Raw genomic sequence first — 19,321 nt, 5'->3', positions numbered from 1 at the left:
AAAGATGCCAATTTTTAAAAATCTTAATCAGAAACATTTTCCTTTAATTCCCAATAGTTTGGTTGGCCCCATCTCTGTACCTTTTCCTTGGTGGATGTCATATGCTTCCCACTTGTTTGTATGTCTTGATGTGTTTATCATTTGCATTTGAAAAACCGAGCCCAGTTTTGTGACAAAATTACTTCACGTATTTGACCTCAGCAAAGGCTTACTTGACTGGCCTCTTCAATTGATCAATACTAAGAGATGATAAAGTCGGATTTTCTTCCACAAGATGATTTTTAAAAATAATTTTAAATAATGAGTGAATGGGAACTGTAAATTGTTCCGAAGGACCTGGACTTTCTTGCTTACAAAAATCACTGAAATCCAAAATGCAAATGTAGAAAAGTCAAATAGTATGTTGGCCTGCATTGTTTAAGGTTTCCAGTGGAAGATTAAAGTTGTCTTACGACCACATCTGAAGCATTGGGGTATTGTTATGATAATCTTATTTTAAAATTTATTTACAACACAGTAAAAGCCAATTCCAGCCATTGAAACCCATACCACCAAATTACACCCAATTAACCTACCAACCATGTACAAACTTGAGCACCCAGAGAAAATCCATGAAGGTCATGGGGAGAATGTACAAAGCCCTTTCGGACAGTGCCAGATTTGAACCCGGGTCGCTGGCATGGTAATGGCATTGCGTTAACTGCTATGCTAAGCGTACTAATATATGAGTGTACTGGGCACAGAGGGTTCATTAGCTGGTTCTAGACATTGTGAATTTGCATCATGAGGAGAGATTGTGTTGACCAGGTCTGTCTCCCCAGAGTTTAGAGAAATTAGTGATTTTACTGAAAAATACAAGATTCTTGCAGGCTGGACAGAGGGAATGATATTTCCCTGGTTAAGAAACTAGAACCAAGGTTTACAGTCTCAGGATAGGAGTAGGAAAACATCTCCACTCATTCTCTGAGCTGGAGGGCTGCGAGGGTCAGTCATTAACTTCATTCAAAACTGAGATTGATGATTTATTAGATGTTAAAAGAATTGAGGGATTCCTGGTACAGGAAAATAGAGGGAGGATGAGAAAAAGCAACTCATTAAATGATGGAGCAAGTTCAATGTACTCAATGCCTGATTCCTACTCTTTTTTTCTAATGTTCTCATAAGCACTGTTGATCTCTGACCCACGGTTGACTGCTGGAATAAAGGGGGTTAGCAGAAGGAAAGATCATGTTGTTACAATTGACAAAGAAATTATACAGTAAATGGAGATGTAGCTTATTTTGTAGTTACCATTGTTGCATCTCCATTTACTGTGAGTGGAAGGGCATGATGCTGCACATGCATTTTCTAGCCTATGAGATACATTTTGTTGCTATTCATATGAACCAGTAATTTTGTTGGATGCTGGCTCCTTGAAGCCAGAGTTCTGAACAGCAAGGCTCCAGTGGTTTAGTTTCCATTAGGGCATTTACAGACTTTGCATTGTCAAAGCTTTGTCAGTGAATGAATCTCATCTTGAAAATTTGAAGTTTATCTCCTCACTTTTTCCATTCTTCTTTGGCCTGTATAATTAAAAATTCATTCAATGATTCTGAATGGACACCTGGGTTACTGAAAAGCATGTTCTGCAGCAGCCGTGAACACCAAGATGTGGTTTGATTTGGCAGAGCTTGGAGGGAGATAGTCCCACAGTGCAGTATAACAAGGGTTGTGGTTCACGTTGCTGGAGCCAGCTGTTGATTGGCATTGGCGGTGACTCTGGTGAGAGGGAGTCAGGTGAAAGAGAGAGGGTCAAGAGTGGCAGGGAGGGAGAGAGATGGGGACAAGAAAAGAATCAGGGTCATGCATCAGCGGCCACTTAAGTGTGTTTAAACTCCCTGGAACTCTCGGCCAAGGTAATGAACTCACAGTACTGCAAGGAAACACTCTCGGAGATGCTTCAGTGCTGCCCTTGTCATCTTGGTCTCTGGGAGGCCGAGTCGCTGTCCGTGGTCCTGACACGATCACCCCGGCTGACAGATCCCAGACAGGCTGGTTGGGTCTGGGGAACATTGCGGATTTCGGTCTGGCTTCTGACAGGGGTCAGGGGAAAGGCGGGGCTATTTATTATTGGCGGGCCTGGATCGTAAGGATAACATCGCCTCGCTGCTGATTGGCTTCCAGCGCCCTCCAGTATTTTATGTTGAGGGGTCACATCAGAACTTGCAAAGCACCACAAAACTCCGGGGTTGTTGGGGATCTTTGCTTCTGCCGTATTCTTGTGGCTCGGGGTGCGCTCCTTTCACCCGTGCGCAGGAGGCAATGCTTTTCTTCACACACTGCTTCAGCTTCGTGTTCGATTTCGTGCACTTCAGGTACCCGTACTGCAAGGCGAGAGCCGCTTTCTCGGCGGCTGTCCAACTTGTGTGTGTGGTGAGACCCACACCCAGCCTGACGGTAAGTGCTGCAGATGCCCGCGCCTGTGGCGCCCCGCTTCGCTCCTGGAAGTGCGCTGGATTCCGTCCCCTGGATGAAGGGTCACGGCGGATGAGTGTCACCGCCGCCTCGTGCCCCGGGGCTTGTCTGTAATGCCCTGACTTGCCTGTGCTTTCGCTGACCCGGGGAGGGCAGAGGTCAGTCTGTCTGTACCTCCCTGACCCGGGGGCGGGAGGAGGGGGGCTGCCTGTACCTCCCTGACCCGGGGGCGGGAGGAGGGGGGCTGCCTGTACCTCCCTGACCCGGGGCTGAAAGCCACACAATGCAGCCGCTTCGTGTCACGGCGAGCCTCTGCTCTTCCACCGGGTGTCGTGCAGGAGGCGCGCGGGCGGCAGCTGAAGCTGCTCCGCGCGCCTTCTCCCGCCCACCGCCAGACCTTCGGGAATGTGAGCCCCCGCGGCCGATGCTCGCAGTTCGCCTGGGCGGGGAAGGAGCCAGTTTCTCCCCGATTTGCGGTGCCCTCTGTTCTTGCCCGGATACTCCCCATCCGATAGGGTGGATAGCGTCTGAATTTTGGCCACGTTTGTCCGCGAACGGCAGAGAGTCGAGCTGCCCTTTCTTGGGGACCACGAACAATATGAATTGGCACCATAACGTGATGTGAGGAGGAACTAATGTCGTGGAAGTAAACTTCACTCGTCGCTGCAATTACTGTCGTTGGGCGGGACCTCGGTATTCGGTGCAGTTTGGGGATCGAGGCTCCGTGCGTTATTAGGTTTCCTAATGATGCACCAAAAGTTTTGCATTTGTTTGCCTTGACGGACCACGGCAAAAGTTCACTCCATTGGTTCCCAGGAAGCTGCGACTGGTGAGATTCGTTAGGATTCACTGGCGTTCTGAACAAGTTCAAAGAGGAATCTCACTGACTAGTTGTTTAAAAAGTTTGTTATACAGCATGGGAACAGGCTGAAAGAAAGTGCAACCTGCAGGACTGGAGGTTGGGATTGAATTTGGGTCACAGGCTGGCAACAGGACAAAATTAATGGCAGAGAATGGTTGGTGGGGGGGGGGGGGTCACTAAAGCAAAATTTTAAAAAACTACCCGCCCCGCTTCTCCTTCTTGTATGATTTACGCTACTGCCAATTTAAAGTGTTTGGGGGATAGGTTTTCAGCTTGCTGCCTGGATGTCCAACTGATGTGGTAAATTGATTAAGAGTTATAACGCTGGAGTCTTGTTCCAGTTGGGGTCAAGGGGTTGAGCATTGGACAGCATCTCCATGTCAGCATCTGCTCAGCCAGGGAGTAAACCGAGATTCTACTCCCTTGGCTCGAGGGAGCTGAGTCTTTCTGGTGTTTGGACTGTGCATGTGATGTAATCGGATTAAGCTCATCTGATGTTGCCCATTAGTGACCTGACGATTATTTCAACATTCTTCCATCTCCCACTCAAACTGTCCGATAAAGCTTTCCAGCTAGGTTCATTGAACTAGCATTCCTACAAATCGAAATGGAGAAAAGTTTCTTCCTTTGACGATCATTTGAAATGATCTTGCAATTTAACAAAATGTAGTTTTAAGAATATATTCAGATGCAAAAGGCCCCATTGATTTGAACCAAAGGAAAGTGGTGCTTCAACCAGCACAATATGGAGAACAAATCAATAAAATGAGTTGTGATACAAACAGCTTAGCATGGTTTAAAAGCCTTTTGTATTGTTGACAATTATTTTCCTTGCAATCCCTCCCCCTTTAACCTGACTCAGTGTTTGGATGGAGGTTTCTTTAACGAATATGGAGTTTTAAAAGACTTTTTATTCAACTTTTATTTTAAAAGAACTGTCTCTGACAATGAAGTTATACTATTTGGAAAAATGAATGTACTTTTAAGGAACAGTACTCAGCTGTTCTATCAATTCTTTGTAGCCTTGGGGGTTATTTGTGTTTAACCAGCCTTTTGCAGTGCTGCTCTGAGTGGAAAAGTAATTATGTTTCTTAATTTGAGTACTATCTGGCAATGTTACTAATGGCACTTAGACTGAGAGAGGTTTTTAAAGGGCATATATTTCAATAAGTGTCACAGATTGGCACTCTTACAGACTTCAGTGTAAAAATATTCTTCCTGTGCAGTTACAATTAAAATGTACAGTTTCCTTCTTGTTTGCTTTCATGATCCAAGATGTTGAGATCAACTCTATAATTGCCTTCTTTTGTTCACTCCTTTTTTTCCTTTAGGCATTCTTTCAAGCCAACTCCTCCTACCCCAACCACATGTGCACAAGGTTGTAATCCTCCTTTACGCGGCTGTCTTTTATATTGAATTTCGTACTTTAATCCTTTAAAAATAACCCCAGTCTCCCTTCCCTATCTCAGTTTGGCCTTTCTTCCACAGGGATCCTTAAAGATGCTGATGTCATCCTTAACTGCACCCTTATCCTATCGGGTTCATGTCTGCACCAGGTCAGGGAAATGGGCCTTTGCATCTGACAGCTGAGAACCACCACTTTCAAATTCACTCAACTCACTAAATGAAAATTTAGTTTTATGTCTGTAACACCCACACACAAAGTGCCCCATTTAAGTCATTGTGGGAGGGGTGAGAGTTTTCTTCTTGATGAAACTCTGACACAGAAGGATTTGTATCTATCCATTTCATTCACTTTTCCTCAACATCTATCCACATCACCGTCCACCATCCTTCCTTCTTTTTCTGGCTATCCATCCCATAGGATGATGATGGTTCATTTCAGTCAGTTTGTAGGATTTGATATGAGAATACCCCACTCCTCAGAAAGGAACAGCGTGTATGTGAATGGACCAGCTCCCTCATCATCCTTCCATATTAGATCCACAATCCCTCCACACACACATCATGCCCATCATCACTCTGCATCTACATTAGATCATTCATCCCTCCAGGTCCACGCCATGGCCACTGCCCGTCCATATAACATTTTAATTCACATGCTATTTTAAGATTCCTGATCAGAGCCTCCCATTGCTCAACATCCACCTTTCATCCCTTAATATTAACACCATTGTATCTCTCCATGTTCACCTTATAATTTCTTCATCACTTGGGTATTGTCCACTCCTCCATATTCCCTCCCTGCACACTACATCCACCTATTCCACCAACACCTGGGCTTCATTATAGCAGCATTGCATGTGGATGACCCTTGATTCTAGTGGAGGTCTTGTTTTGAATTAGTTCCCACTCTCCAGGCCATTCCAAAAGGAGAACATCTGGGTTTCATCACTGATTGTGGAGTTCTTCAGGGCCCTGGAGGTGAGCACTGGCATTGCTGGAGGGAGAATGGTTAGTAACTTTTTGTAATAGATCTAGATCTGCTCAAGATTGGGGCTGCTTCATACCCTTTGTGGTATTTGTCTGTAGCATATGTTTGCATCTTTGCTCCAAGATTTTGGTTAACACCCCGTGCAACCACTTTATACACTTTTTTGAGTGTTATCCTCTATAAAGGCTCGATTTTCATCTGGCCTTCATCATGAACTGTGCAGGAAGCACATTGAATTATTGTCATGGCTGCAAGAGCAAGGCCTATTTTACCAATTCCCTGGATTGAAGCCTCATGCAGATTCTGGAGATTCTTTAGCTGGAATCACTGAGCATAGTAGATGTGTTGTTATTTTTGTGTTCGCACCATGATTGCCTGGGTTTTCTCCTACACCCCAAGGAATTGTGGGTTGCTCCTCCTGTGTAGGTGATTGGTAGAATCGGTGGGAAGTTGTTGGGAAAGTAGGCAGAGTAAAACTGAATGGTGTAGAATTAGTATAAATAGGTCCTGGATGGTCTGCATGGACTCAGTGGGCAAAGGTCCTGTTTTGTTGCTGTATAACTCTGTTCAGTAAAATACAGCATTCGATAGATACTGAAAGTGCGGTGCAAAGCCTGCATCTGGAGGAGACAGTGATGGGTTGAAATATAAAGTCTTGATCATTGAAGCAGTGCATTCCATTCCACTACTATGCAGGAGCACTGACTGAGAATGCTGAATCAGACAGAGATCAGAAAGCCTCCTCACCTGGTTCAATCACGAGAATTTTAGGGGAGCTTCTGAATTGCTGAATTAAACTTTAAACCTTTTTTTGGTTATCGTTTTTTTTTTCAAATAACAATATCACATTTATCTATACAATTATTAATAAAAAGGATAGGGTTGGCATATTATTTTGGTGTGAAGAACACAGTCCATCTCACATACAGCATGTTGTACTTAGTAATGCATGGAAACCGATCCTTTGGCCCAACACTTCTATGCCTGCCAAATTGTCTATTCTCTCTTGAATTTAGTTTGGCAAGTTTAGGGTTGAAAATTGCAGATCCTTAATTATTTTGTTGCTTTTTGCAAAGTTATTTTTAAAAAAGAAAGCTGACAAAAAAAAAGGTGGCAGGTTTAGTGTAGCAATTAGTGCCACACTATTACAGCACCAATGACTCAGGTTCAAATTCTGCCCTGTCCTGCATGAGTTTCCTTTGGGTGCTCTGCTTTTTTCCCACCCTTCAAAATGTATGGGGTTTAGATTCATTGGGCAGAGTGAGTTTGTTAGCTGGAAGGGTCTGTTACTGCGCTGTGTGTCTAAAAGTTTTTAAAAAATAAATAAGGAGGTCTGATGTATAAAAATCATAATAGTATCCGATTAATAGTAGAGTTCCCTTGGTATATTAACAAAAGAAATGCATGTTTTAGATACAGAGTGAAGCAGCTTCTACAAAAAGAAATCTGAGTGAGCAGGTATTCAAATCATTGAACGTGTCCGAGAAATCCAAAACATTTGACCAACATTTCAATTCTACAGCAGAGACAGAGGTGATCTAGTCCATTGTGTTTGTGCCTGAAAGAGTCACCCAGTTAACCCATCCTCCCCAGTCATGCTCCAGTAGATCCCCATGTGATCCCTCGCCATTCTCTCACATTTCCCTATACATCATTTGCCAGTTCTTTGAGCACTCTCTGAATTTGTCTAAATCCTCTTTTAGCCTCCTATGTCTTTCACATAGTTTAATTCCTTGCCTATCATTATTCCCTCCTATCCAAAGGAATTATCCAAAGACAGTCTGCCAGACTGCGCTCACTACCAGTAAAGATGCGCAAATGCAGATAATGGAGATTTAGAAAGTCATGAGGGACTTAGCTAAGGCTAACAGTCACAGTCTTTTTCCCAGGCAAGGGGAATCTAAAACTAGAGGGCACAGATTTAAGGTAAGAGGGGAAAGATGTAACTGGGACCTGAGGGGCAACTTTTTTTGCATAGAAAGTGGTGTGTATTTGGACCCAGCTGCCAAAGGAAGTGGTGGAAATGGGGACAATTATGTCTAAAAGGCATTTAGATGGGTACATGGTTAGGAGAGGCTTGAAGTGATATAGGCTGAATGCAGGTAAATAGGACGAGCTTGAGTAGACAACTTGTACAGATGAACAAGTTTGGCCAAAGGATTTGTTTCTGTGCTGTCCCTCCATTTATTCCTGCTAACAAATCCTGTTTATTATATGGATTCTCTTTTTCCAGCCATGGATCTCTGAGGTCTCTTTGAATGCTGACCTTTTGCACTTTTTATTCGTATCTGGGTTGACCAAATGCTGGAACTTCCTTCTGAATTGTATTTGTCTTTCTTCCTTCAGAAGAAAATATTTGGCCAAGCATTTAATCACCTATCCCAGTCTGAGAGAATGTTTATCATTTAAGGCTAAGTTCTGTCTTTTAAAAAAAATACAGTCCCTTTTGAAGAATTTTTTTTACTACATTGAAGAAGCTGTGTAAGTACAGGTGATTAAGACGCTATGATTTCTGAAGCTAAAGTTTTACTGGGTGGGAGTTACTTTGGCTTCCATTGGCTGCACCATGCTATTCACCACCTATTTTCCAAGCTGTCAGATTTGATTCAAATATGATGATCCTAGAATTATAGAGAGCAGAAATGAACCTGGCCCTGAGTCCTCACTTACTTATCGAGCATCTACGTACACAATAATTCCATGTTATTCTCTTCACATTTCCATCGGCTCCCCCAGATTCTTTCATTTGCCAAAACTCAAAGGGCAATTTGTAGTGCCAATTAACCTGCCAAACAGCATGTCTTTAAGATGTGAGAAGAAATTAGAGTACACAGAAAGAAAACATGCAAACTCCACACAGACAGCTCCAGAGATCAGCATTGAACTTGGTTCACTGCAATTAGTTCTATTAGCTACCAGCCTGTGCCACTCAGTAAGGTTACATAGCACAAGGTCATGGAAGTTGGGGAATTCTGAAAGGAGAAAAGTGATGGCCTGAAACTTTTGGACATCATAAAAGAGGAGACGCTGGTTGTGTTGAGGTGCATTAAGGCAGATAAATCTCCTGACATGACCAAATGTGCCCTCAGATATTGTAGAAATTATAGTCTTGGGAGAGGTACCAGAAAGCTAAAGGATGACTAACATTGTGACTTTATTTAAAGGGCTGCATGGGGAAAGCAGGGAACTACGGTCTAGTGAGCCTAACGTCAGTTCTGGGTAAGTTTGGAAGATTCCGAGAGACTGGTTCAATTTGCATTCGAAAAGGCAAGGACTGATCAGAAATAGTTAGAATGCTTTGGACATAGGAGATCATGTTGAAGAGGTGAACAAAAAAATTGATGAAGGCAGGGCAGTAGATGTTATCTTCATAGACTTTAGCAAGGCTTTATGACAAGGTCCCACCATGTGGTAGATCCAGGGTAAGCTAGCTAAATGGATACAAAATTGGCTTGGTGGAAGGAGTCGGAGAATGGTAGTAGATGGTTGTTTGTCAAATCAGAGGCATGTGACCAGTGGTGTGCAGCAGAGATAGGAGCTAGGTCAACTACTGTTGGTCATGTAAATGATTGGGAAGAGAATGCAGGTGGTATTATTAATAACTTGCAGATGTCATCACAGTTTGTGGAGTGGTGGGCGGTTAAGAAGGTTACTAACTACAACAGGAGCTGTCTCGTATAGGAAAGTGGGCCACGGAATAGCAAATGGAATTTACACAGATGAATGTAAATTGGTGCATTTTGGGAAGATACACAAGTTCTGAAACAATAAATGACTGGGGAGGATTGTAGAACCAAGGGAATTAGGGACATAAGTAGGATGATTAAGAAGGTGGTGTATGTATGCTTGCTTTCATCAAGAGTTAAAGGTGAACAAGATATTGGTGAGATTGCACTTGGAATGTGGTGTGTCATTCAGATTGCCATACAATGCTGGAAAGGGTGCAGAAAAGATTAATAAGGATATTACCAGGTTGAGTTAAAACTAAAAACTGAGAGGCTGTTTTTTATATAGGAGTTCGGGAGGATAAGGGTGGCCTGTTTGTAAAATTAAGGGATTGAAAGTCATGAATTTCTTCCCTCCCACCCCCACCAACCCTCCAGAGTAGCAGCAGAGTCTAGAAGTAAAGGTTTAAGGTGAGAGGAGCAACATTTAAAAGGATCAAATGGCCAATATTTTCACATAGGTGGTGATGACTGAGCTGCTAGAGGTGGGTGCAATCAAAACTTTTTTTTTAAACTTCATGTTTATAGATAGAAAAGATTTGGAGGAATGTGCACCAGAGCTGGGTTTAGCTTAAATGAGTGCCATGGTCAGCACAGATGTGTTGGGCTGAAGGACCTGTTTCTGTGCTGTAATATGTCTTAAATCTTATGGATCAGCTGAGGCAGAATGGGCCTAATAATCAGGAGGAGGTTTCTGTGCCCATGTTTGACCTGATGCCATGAGACTGGTGTAAAGGCCACCCTCCTACCTGAACAATACTATGCTTCCACCACGAGTGATTAGTCCTGTTGGTAAGACAAAACAAACCGGGGATTGTACTGGATGAACCTAGACACTGTATGCAAGCTCCAAGTAAGACTGTCAGGCTATTTGCTGACTAAACTGCAGAATAGTTCTTCCAATTTAGAGATCTGAAACATTGTTCCCTTCTCCTTAAATGCTGGCTTACCTGCTGAGTGTTTTACTGTTTTAATTACCTGCATTCACAATGGGAGTTTGCAGGTTGAGTGATATATATGTGATCAGAACAGCAGTGGGCTGCATTGCTCCCTGCATTCTGACTCTGGGTCCTGCCCACAAAGGAAGTTAATTTTCCTTATTCCCTCTCCATCAAATACCTCAATCAACCAATGAGCCAGACTGATATGGTGGCACACTGGGCAGAGAATTGAGCCACTGCCTCACAACTCCAGAGAGCCTGGTTCAATCCTGCCCTGCAATGCTGTATTATGTGGAGTTTGCATGCTCTCCTGATGACTGTGTGGGTCCAACCTGGGTGCACCAGTTTCCTCCCACATCCCAAAGATATGCAGATTTTCATAGAGCATAAGTGAATGATGGAATATGTGAGGAGTTGATGAAAATGTGGGGAGAATAAAAAAAATACCTTATTAATTTAAGTGCTGAGTAAATGAGTAGTTGGTGGGCTGAAGGAACTTTTTTCCTGCTCTATGTGCCTGTCTTGATCTTCCTTCATCAAAGGAATATTCCAGACATTGAATACTAACATCACGTTTTTTTCAGCTCTGAATGTTAGTTTACATTCAGCAGATTCTCCAGCCTTTATTTTGCATAAAGCAGCTGCGTCTGCACCTTGAGCCCTTTCTATGTTTGTTTTGATCTGCCTGACAAAAGAACTTGCTTTGCCTCCTTTAATCAGCTTCTCACAATGTCCTCCTCTTCCCTTTTATTTCCCTTTTCATTTGTTCTGCCCTGCGCATCTTGGTCCTTCTCTGATGCTTTCCAAAATAAAATGCAACTAAGAGTGGAGTGGCTGAACTTAAATCCAAAGCTTTGTAACAGTGCTTGCGACTGTAAATGAGTGATGTATCCCGGCTGGTTATCCAGCTGCTACATTTTAAACCTGACAGGTTACATTGTATTTCAGTGGTGAAAACTATAATGAGACATGAATAAAATAATTTCCCAACTGTGGAAATTGATATTCATTGTAAATTGCACCCTTTGATAATAGTAAACCTGAAATTTTCAAACATATGCTTGGATTTTCAAAGGAACATTCTTGACAGATGTGAATCTTCTTATTACATGGAGGGAAATGTGCTGGTGTCTCTGTTTAGTGCATAATGACAGGCTGCACAAACTAAGCCTATAGATACATTCTGTTATTACTCTACATTTACATTCTCCTTTTTTTTTTCAAAAGTTCAACGGTTCCTTTTATTGCCATTATAATATAACAGATATAAATGTAATATACATGATAGACTTCAACTTTTATTTGCCATCAGGCAAACAAAGAGTTAGCATGAATATTGCCAAAGCACCCCTAATGATAAGAAAAAGAAGCAGAAAAGAGTCCCTTCATAGTCACTGAGTGTCCGTGGATTCACCGCCAGCACTCTCGCAGCCTCTGCAGCCACACAGATGGTCCTAACCCAAGCTCCAGGTCCAAACCTCTGTCACGATCAGGAAGTTTTCCACACCTGAGGCCTTTCAGGAGCCCTTCTTGCCCTCAGCACCCTCTCGTTCCCACTTCCAATACCTGGTTCCCATGAGCCAGTCTCCAGCAGCCTGTGTGAGACCTTCAACTGCCAACCACCCGCAGCCTGTGTGGGTCCATCAGATGAGCCTCTTGCTAGCCACTGCCATGGTAATCTTCTCTGTAGGGCCATCTTCCATGCTTCTTCTCAATGGCAGGGGTGGGGTGGGGGAGGTGTTCTTCCCATTTCTGGTGCCCTGCACCAATCCGCTACTCCCCCAGAGTCTGCAATCTCTTGTGGTATGCTGTTCAGCACAAGTGCTGCCACCTCTATGGACACTGGATATTTAAAAAATAAACATCATGGGTTCCCTTAACAGGCCATTTAAAACCTGTACGGAGCTGTCGGGTCCTCAATGCTGCCATTACAGTGGCACCAACATTTTTTCTTTACCTTGTAGTGTACAAATAGCTCTTATTTAAACCTTGTACCCATACCCCTTTAGGGGTGAGGAATTGGTGGGTGGGGAGTAAGCTGCCTGGTGTGGCTTGGTGTATGGCTGTTGATGGGCATCAATTCCCTGGATTTGTATCAGAGTGAGGTGTAGAGCTCGTCAAAAGAATCAAAGACTTGTTGATCCAAACCAAGGCTTTTATTAGCAAAAGACAGGAGCTCTTCACAAGTGGCCGACCAGTCCGGAATGATCTGACCTGGCTAGGGACACAACCCTTTAAGGCCTGGACAGTAGGCGTGGCTAAGCTCTCAGCCAATCGCTTTAAGCACAGTCTAGATACTGTAACTATATACACTATATACATTGGTGATAGATCTGTACTATCACATGAGGTATGAGATCCAGTCTCCGCCTGACATTTCACAGTACAAAGTGCAGCTGGGACATTAGACTGGCAGAGCATCTTCTTCAAGTTCAGCCTCTCCATTGATTGACATCCCTCATTCACTCCTCTGTGCACCCCAATCATTTGGTCAATTCCAGCGATCTATATGCCTGCCCCACCCCTACCTGACACACACAGAAAGGGGACACACTGTGATACCCACTGTTTCCTATTGGAGAAGGTGTCACGGGCTCCACTTTTGACAGGGGGCAGACCTTTCATTCTCAAGGAGCAGCAATTCATTGGTGTGCCAACCTGAACAGAGGATTGATCCAACACTTGCCAGAAATGCTACCAACCGAGCCAATGAAATAGGAATTAAAGTGATGCCCTTAATTAGAATGGAAACTTCAAACCAGTTGGACAAGTACAATGTTTTAGTACCTTATCGGGTTGAAAAGATAGAAAAAAGCATTTCACTGAAAAGTTAATGATTGTGAGGAAAATTAACATGAGGCATGCATGTATAATGTATAAGCACGTATAATGTAGGGAAAAGTATTTAACCAGAGTAAGATGATATGAAGAGAGTTTAACCAGTAGCAACTTACTGGGTGACTCTTCTCGAGCCACACAGCATGGAAACCGGTTCTTCAGCTACTGTTACCTTATAACATGTATAAGACAACCCCTAGAACTTCCACTTAAAATGTAGCTTTTGAATTACGCTCGCTGTATAAGACTACCCCAAGTCTGACAGTCACTGAGAGCTGATTGTACATGTCTGCTACATGCTTCTCTAGAATCGGCCAGTGTGCAATGCCTCTTCTCATTGCAGTTTATTCCTGGGTATACAGTAACTGGCCACTGAAATTTATTGTGATTGGTCTGAGGAGGCAGTATAACAAAATGCACCTTGGGGCCCTGGCTGATTGTTTACTGTTTGTTAGCTGTTGCATGACAACTGTTTGTTTGCCATGCTGTTATTTTAAGGGATGCTAGACAGGTTTATAATACATTTTACTGTATCAATATAACATTACTATTAATCCTGCTTCCCAAGCACAAATGTCAGGAGAAAAATATTTAGTGATAGGAGTTATGCAAATACTTTATGTGGTTCTCCATCACCATGGGAGACACTCCTAAACCACAGGATGTTAAGGTTTGGATTTTATACTTGGCATGTAAGACAACCCCTTGTTTTGGGGTGACATTTTGAGGGTTAGTTGCATCTTAAACGTTGACATGTATGATATTTAAATGAAGCACCATGACATAGAAGACAATGGGCCAAATACTGGAAAATTAGATGAGTGTTGCTAGGCACTTGCAGCTGAAACAGCACGGGGCATCAAAGGACCTGGTTCCATACTGTGACTACAGGGCTGCTTCCATGCTGTTACGACAGGGGAAACTGGTCAAATAAATTCAAGTTTATGTTAACTGATTACACTGGACAACAATTTTTTTTCAAAAAGCTGGCTTCCTGAAATAAAATTGATTGGAATGACAGACAACTTCAAGCTGAACACAAAGATCATTTCAGATTTGCTGTATCGCATAGAAAGTTGGAGAAACATTAAATTAACTTTCATTGAATTTAGCCTGTTTAATTACATAATGACGCTAACACATTGCGTTAATTCAACTGACCTAAAAATGTTTTGCTGCAGATATTTGATTGTACTCACCATCTGATGCCTCTGTTGTCAGTGTCCAACAATAGTTGGCCAGCATTGATGGATTCCAGTTGCCCTGATACTGCTGTTCCCTGGTCACTTTGTCCTGGTGAAACCTTTCACAATGTTCGTCACTGACTGCACCCAGATCAGCAGGGAAGAAGTCCACGTACGAATGCAGAATGAATTTTCAGTGACATGTGGCACTTTATGGTTTTGTATGCTTGAAGTAGACTTAAAATATGGCAGATTATCACAAAAAATAGGTTATATCCAAAAGATGGCATGCAATTGGAAAATTTTAAGGTGATTTTTGTGATCAGCAGTCCAAAATCCATTAAATACACCCTAAAGTGTCCGGGAAGCAAAATATTTGTTGTCCAGTGTTATTTGAAGATAATACAATATGCACAGCCATGTGATCCAGGATCACTGTTAAATGTTGTCACTCTCTATTGCAATGATCATTGATGAATATTAACTGGAGCTCTTCCTTATTTTCTTTCCTCTTTTCCACTGCTTCACTCAGCACCTGCCTCCTCGAAGCCCACTCTCCCTGCACCAAGAGGCAGTGCCCAATGTCGAGGACCCCTCCGAGAAGCACCTGCTGGCCTGCCCCTGCCCAGGAGTGTCCTGCAAGTGGGAGGGACCCCTGAATGCTATTTTGCCACACCTGGCCACCGGCCACTGCAGTGTAGCCAGGCTGCGGGGAGAGAGCGTGGTCTTTCTAGCCACCAACGTCCACTGCCCAGGATCAGCAGGGTGGGTGACGGTCCAATCCTGCCTAGGACACCACTTTGTGCTTGTACTGGAGAAGCAGGTGTGGCGTGAAGGGTGCCAACGGTTCCTGGCCTTTGTGCTACTGCTCGGGACATCCAGGCAAGCGGAAGGCTTCTCCTATCGGCTGCTGCTAAATGGACATCGCCGGAGGCTCAGCTGGGAGGCCACTCCACGGGGGGTGGCTGAGGGGCCATGTGCAACCAGTACTAGCACCGACAGCCTAGTCTTTGATATGGTGATGGCCCAAATGTTTGCATGTAATGGAAGCCTTGCCATCAATGTCACAATATCCTCCTGTTAACAGCCTGGAGCCACAACTGCCTCCTCTGTTTTATTCCAGATGTTTTCTGAAACTGAAACATTTTATACCAAGCACAAGAACTAACTTTCTTTCTGTTTGGGTGAATCTCACTTTACTGGTCTCACTACGAGGGAGAAAGTATGACAATGTGCCATCACTGTGGACATTTATCAGCTCCTGGCTTAAGACCATGGCTTGAACCACTGACACTCACAGAATGAAAAATGCCGAGTTCAGAAGTATTGTCTCTGTGTATCCTGATGGTGAAATCATAATTGCTATACAAATGTTATTGTAAGCGCCCACACTTTCTAACTTATCCTCTGGGTGTAGGTGATGCTGTTTCGGTAATCATTTGCAGGCACTCCCTAACTAGCTCAAAACCGAGGCTTTCTGGGGCACAGAAACTTTGTTGCACCAGATCCAATCTGACTGTTCTTGCCATCTACAGCAATCTCATCTATCTCAGTGGTTTTCAAACCTTTTCTTTCTACTCACCTACCATTTTAAGTAATCCTTATGCCATCGGTGGTAAAGCACAGGATTCTTTTGACACCATGGTTAAGTGAAAAAACACACAAATGCTGGAGAAACTCAGCAGGTTAAACAGTGCCTTTATGTAGCAACGGTAAAGATACATCACCAACGTTTCGTGCTTGAACCCTTCATCAAGGTGTGGGAGAATATGAGAGATGACCAAACTGGAGAGGTGGGGTGGGGGACACCGCAAGGGGGTGGGGAGGAGTCTAAGCTAGGTGGAGAGAGAAAGGAAGTAGGAACTGGAATAACTAGTTAAGGGTGGGTAGAGCAAGCTTATTAGTGGAATACAGTGAACTCAATGTTCATGCCCTGGGGTTGGAGGGTGCCCAGATGAAAAATTTTGTTTTGGGCTTGAGCCCTTCATCAAGGTGTGGGGTTTTGTTTCAGACTCAGTGCTCTGTGATTAGTAAGGGATTGCTTAAGGTGGTATGTGAGTGGGAAGGGAAGGTTGAGAATCACTGCTCTAGACCCAATTGTTTTTGAAATATTTTGCTTGAGGAAACTTGTCATTGCCCCATTTCTTTTGGAGTTATGAAACCATGCACATAACGAGTCAATGAGGGATGATAAAAACAGTGGTTTTCAAACTTTTTCTTTCCACCCACATACCACGTTAAGCAATCCCTTACTAATCACAGAGCACTGATGGCATAGGGAATATTTGAAAAGGTATGTGGGCGGAAAGAAAAAGTTTGAAAACTACTGATTTATCTGCATTAGGGTCTATGCCTTCTATGCCTTGGAGATTTGCTTGTCCAGATTTTTCTTAAATATTCACCTCCTATTGAGGGAGCATATTCCAGATTCCAACTGCCCTCTGTGTGGGAGAAAAAAACTTTCTCCGATCTTCTCTATGCCTCAACTCTTACCTGTTGACTTAGACACCCTTTGAACATCACTGGAAAACTATTCCTTCTGCCACTCTATCTTCATAATTTTGTAGATACTTATCAGGTCACTCATTGGTCTCCTCTGTTCCAGGGAAAACAAACCCAGCCTATTTGATTTCTCCTTGTAACTGGATTAATTCAAACCAGGCGAAATCCTGGTAAATCTTCTCTGCACTCTCTCCAGTGCATCCTTCCATTGTTAGGGAGACCTTGATGGGACTGTAGTCATGTTTAGCCCTGGCTGCACCAAGATCAGCAGGAAGAAGTCCATATACAAATACTTTTGGGTGTATTTTATGGATTTTGGGTTGATCATGAAAATCACCTTAAAGATTTCACCAGGACATTGCAACTAAAGAAAAGCGATTTCAGGACAAATGGAATCCATCAAACCCGGCCAATTATTGTTGGACTCTAATACGAGAAGCATCAGGGTGCTGAATCCAAATGAAAATCAGCCACAAAAGATTTTTCAGCCATTTGAACTAACTCAGGATGTGTATAGGCCTCTGACAACTAATTAGGACAGCAGTCCATACAATGCAACTAAATTCAATAAAAGTTCATTTAATGTTTCTCTAACTTCCTGTGTGATACAGCAAATCTGAAATGTGTGTTCAGTTTGAAGTTGTCTATCATAATCCCCAATTATTTTTTGCATGAAGCAAACCTTTTGGGGAAAAAAAATTATTGTCCAGTGCTATCAAACTTTTATTAAGACATCCGCTTTTCCTGGTGTTTAAAAAAAAAAAGGTCAAAAATCTCAAGATGGAAGTTATCACCAGTTCCAGCAAATGTTCAGTCCTCCAATTTGGCTCATTGACCCCCTTCATTTATTTACTAAGTGCCCTATAAGAAAGCTGTCTCCTGAGCAATAAACATTGCAAAATCACAAAGGCAACCCTAAAGAGCAGACTGGGAAACTTGTTCTGAATGTTACTGCATCTCAGCGTCCTTGATTATGACCATCAGCTCAAGTGGATGCTGGTTGTATAGGATGGGTGATAGTGAACAGCAGCTTTCTTCATATGTAGAGTAAATAATCTGTAGGAAGCTCAACTCATTCTTGATCTCAGCCATTTCTGAACAGTATTAAGACAAACTTTTGACACATGGAAGAACAGTTCTTCAAATAAAACATTTATTGTATCAGCTTAAATATAAGAGAGCATTGTAAGAAAGGATGTTGCACATGACCTGTAGTTTCTGATGTACTTACTGTTCATCTCTCAAGGTCATATGGACTACAGGACTCAATGCGACATCGAATCACAAGCCAATGAACCTTGACAGTGAGGAATGTAGTCTGTATTATGTTTTTGTTCCAGCTTTGGGTCAGGTCAATGCTGTCATTGTTAGTTGCATGAGCAACAATTACTTCCTTATCCTGTGATGCTTCATTTTGAAATTATGCCTGCTCCCAGATCCTTGCCATCTTGTCAACATGGCACCATGTTTTGTGGCCCCACTGGTTTTTATTTTAGCCTGACCCTATAGTCAGATTTCAGGTGATTTCAAAATTGGATTTGTAGTCCATTTGACACCATGTTCATATTGTGCAACCATTTCAAAAGTGCTTGTCTCACAGCCAGTACTCAATATTGAGGTGATGTCCATTGTCTCTCTTTCTCCTGTGTTGGGTCTTTGCTTCCTATCTTTGATTGGTTTGACATTCAGGCTCACTCTGGCCTCTATGATCCAGTTCTCTATTCTTGCAAGCATAGGTTACATTGGAGGTTAGCTCCATGGTTCAGTGTTACAGTGATCCTAAGTTACTTTGCAGTTCAGGAGCTGCCTTATTTCAGAAATCCTTGAAAGACCTAATTTTCTAGCCCAGAAAACAGTGATCTTACTCTGAGGTAAGGTGTCTACTTTTATGCTAAGATTATTTCTGTTGTTATGCATTATATCAGCTGAAATTTGTGGACAAATGACACATTTGCACCATTATTATTTTCATCAATAAAGCATATTTTGTAGCCTGTTAAGATGAGAAAAATGTCTCATAGATGCATTGCAATCACTGAGACAAAGAAGATCGGGTTAATTACCAAAGGCTTGGTTGAGGAAGTGAATTTAGAGGAGGGACTTTAGGAGAAGGGAGAGGTTGGAGAATTGATGGAGTGGGACTATCACAACTGAAAGGACAGCCACCAAGGGTGGGTTGCAGGGGAGGGGCTGCAAAACAGACTGAAGTCCGCAGGACTGGACAAGATGAGAGGAGGGAGAAGAGGTGACTAGGGAATGATTAAACAGAAAGGGAGAGACTTTAATAGATGATGGAAGTGTTACTGAGGATGGAGGTGAAATCTGGGCAGGACTTTGCACAGAAGAAATGTGTGGTATCAGGCTTGAGTGAAAAACGAGTAGCTGGCCAAGTGAGCAATGGACTAATTCCCTCTCTAGAT

The 19,321-nt window shown here is 42.9% G+C and overlaps 1 protein-coding gene and 1 long non-coding RNA gene across 2 annotated transcripts in view; one reads left to right on the top strand and one right to left on the bottom strand.

Annotated features, from left to right (window-relative positions):
• LOC138738773 (uncharacterized) overlaps positions 1–2,548 on the bottom strand; it is a 39,274-nt gene extending 36,726 nt beyond the window's left edge. Inside the window, exon 1 of the long non-coding RNA XR_011341724.1 lies at positions 1,909–2,548. This is a non-coding gene — a long non-coding RNA (uncharacterized lncRNA). The remainder of the gene's footprint in view (positions 1–1,908) is intronic.
• Positions 2,549–13,719: 11,171 nt separating this feature from the next.
• Positions 13,720–15,722, top strand: LOC138738772 (E3 ubiquitin-protein ligase SIAH2-like). The gene is made up of 2 exons (XM_069889663.1): positions 13,720–13,885; positions 14,932–15,722. Exons 1-2 carry the CDS (start codon positions 13,835–13,837, stop codon positions 15,481–15,483), a joined length of 603 nt encoding a protein of 200 aa, XP_069745764.1. The 5' UTR covers positions 13,720–13,834; the 3' UTR covers positions 15,484–15,722.
• Positions 15,723–19,321: the final 3,599 nt, after the last annotated feature.

The sequence above is a fragment of the Narcine bancroftii genome, chromosome 7 (assembly GCF_036971445.1).
Source record: "Narcine bancroftii isolate sNarBan1 chromosome 7, sNarBan1.hap1, whole genome shotgun sequence".
Classification (NCBI taxonomy): domain Eukaryota; kingdom Metazoa; phylum Chordata; class Chondrichthyes; order Torpediniformes; family Narcinidae; genus Narcine; species Narcine bancroftii.
This window is presented reverse-complemented; position numbering and strand designations above follow the sequence as displayed.

What these genes read in the sequence shown, in the direction of transcription:
- LOC138738772 (XM_069889663.1), top strand. Translation starts at nt 13,835, where the DNA reads ATGTGGTTCTCCATCACCATGGGAGACACTCCTAAACCACAGGATGTT. An exon ending in CTAAACCACAGGATGTTAAG is followed by an intron (nt 13,886 to 14,931) that starts GTTTGGATTTTA and finishes TGCTTCACTCAG; the next exon opens with CACCTGCCTCCTCGAAGCCC.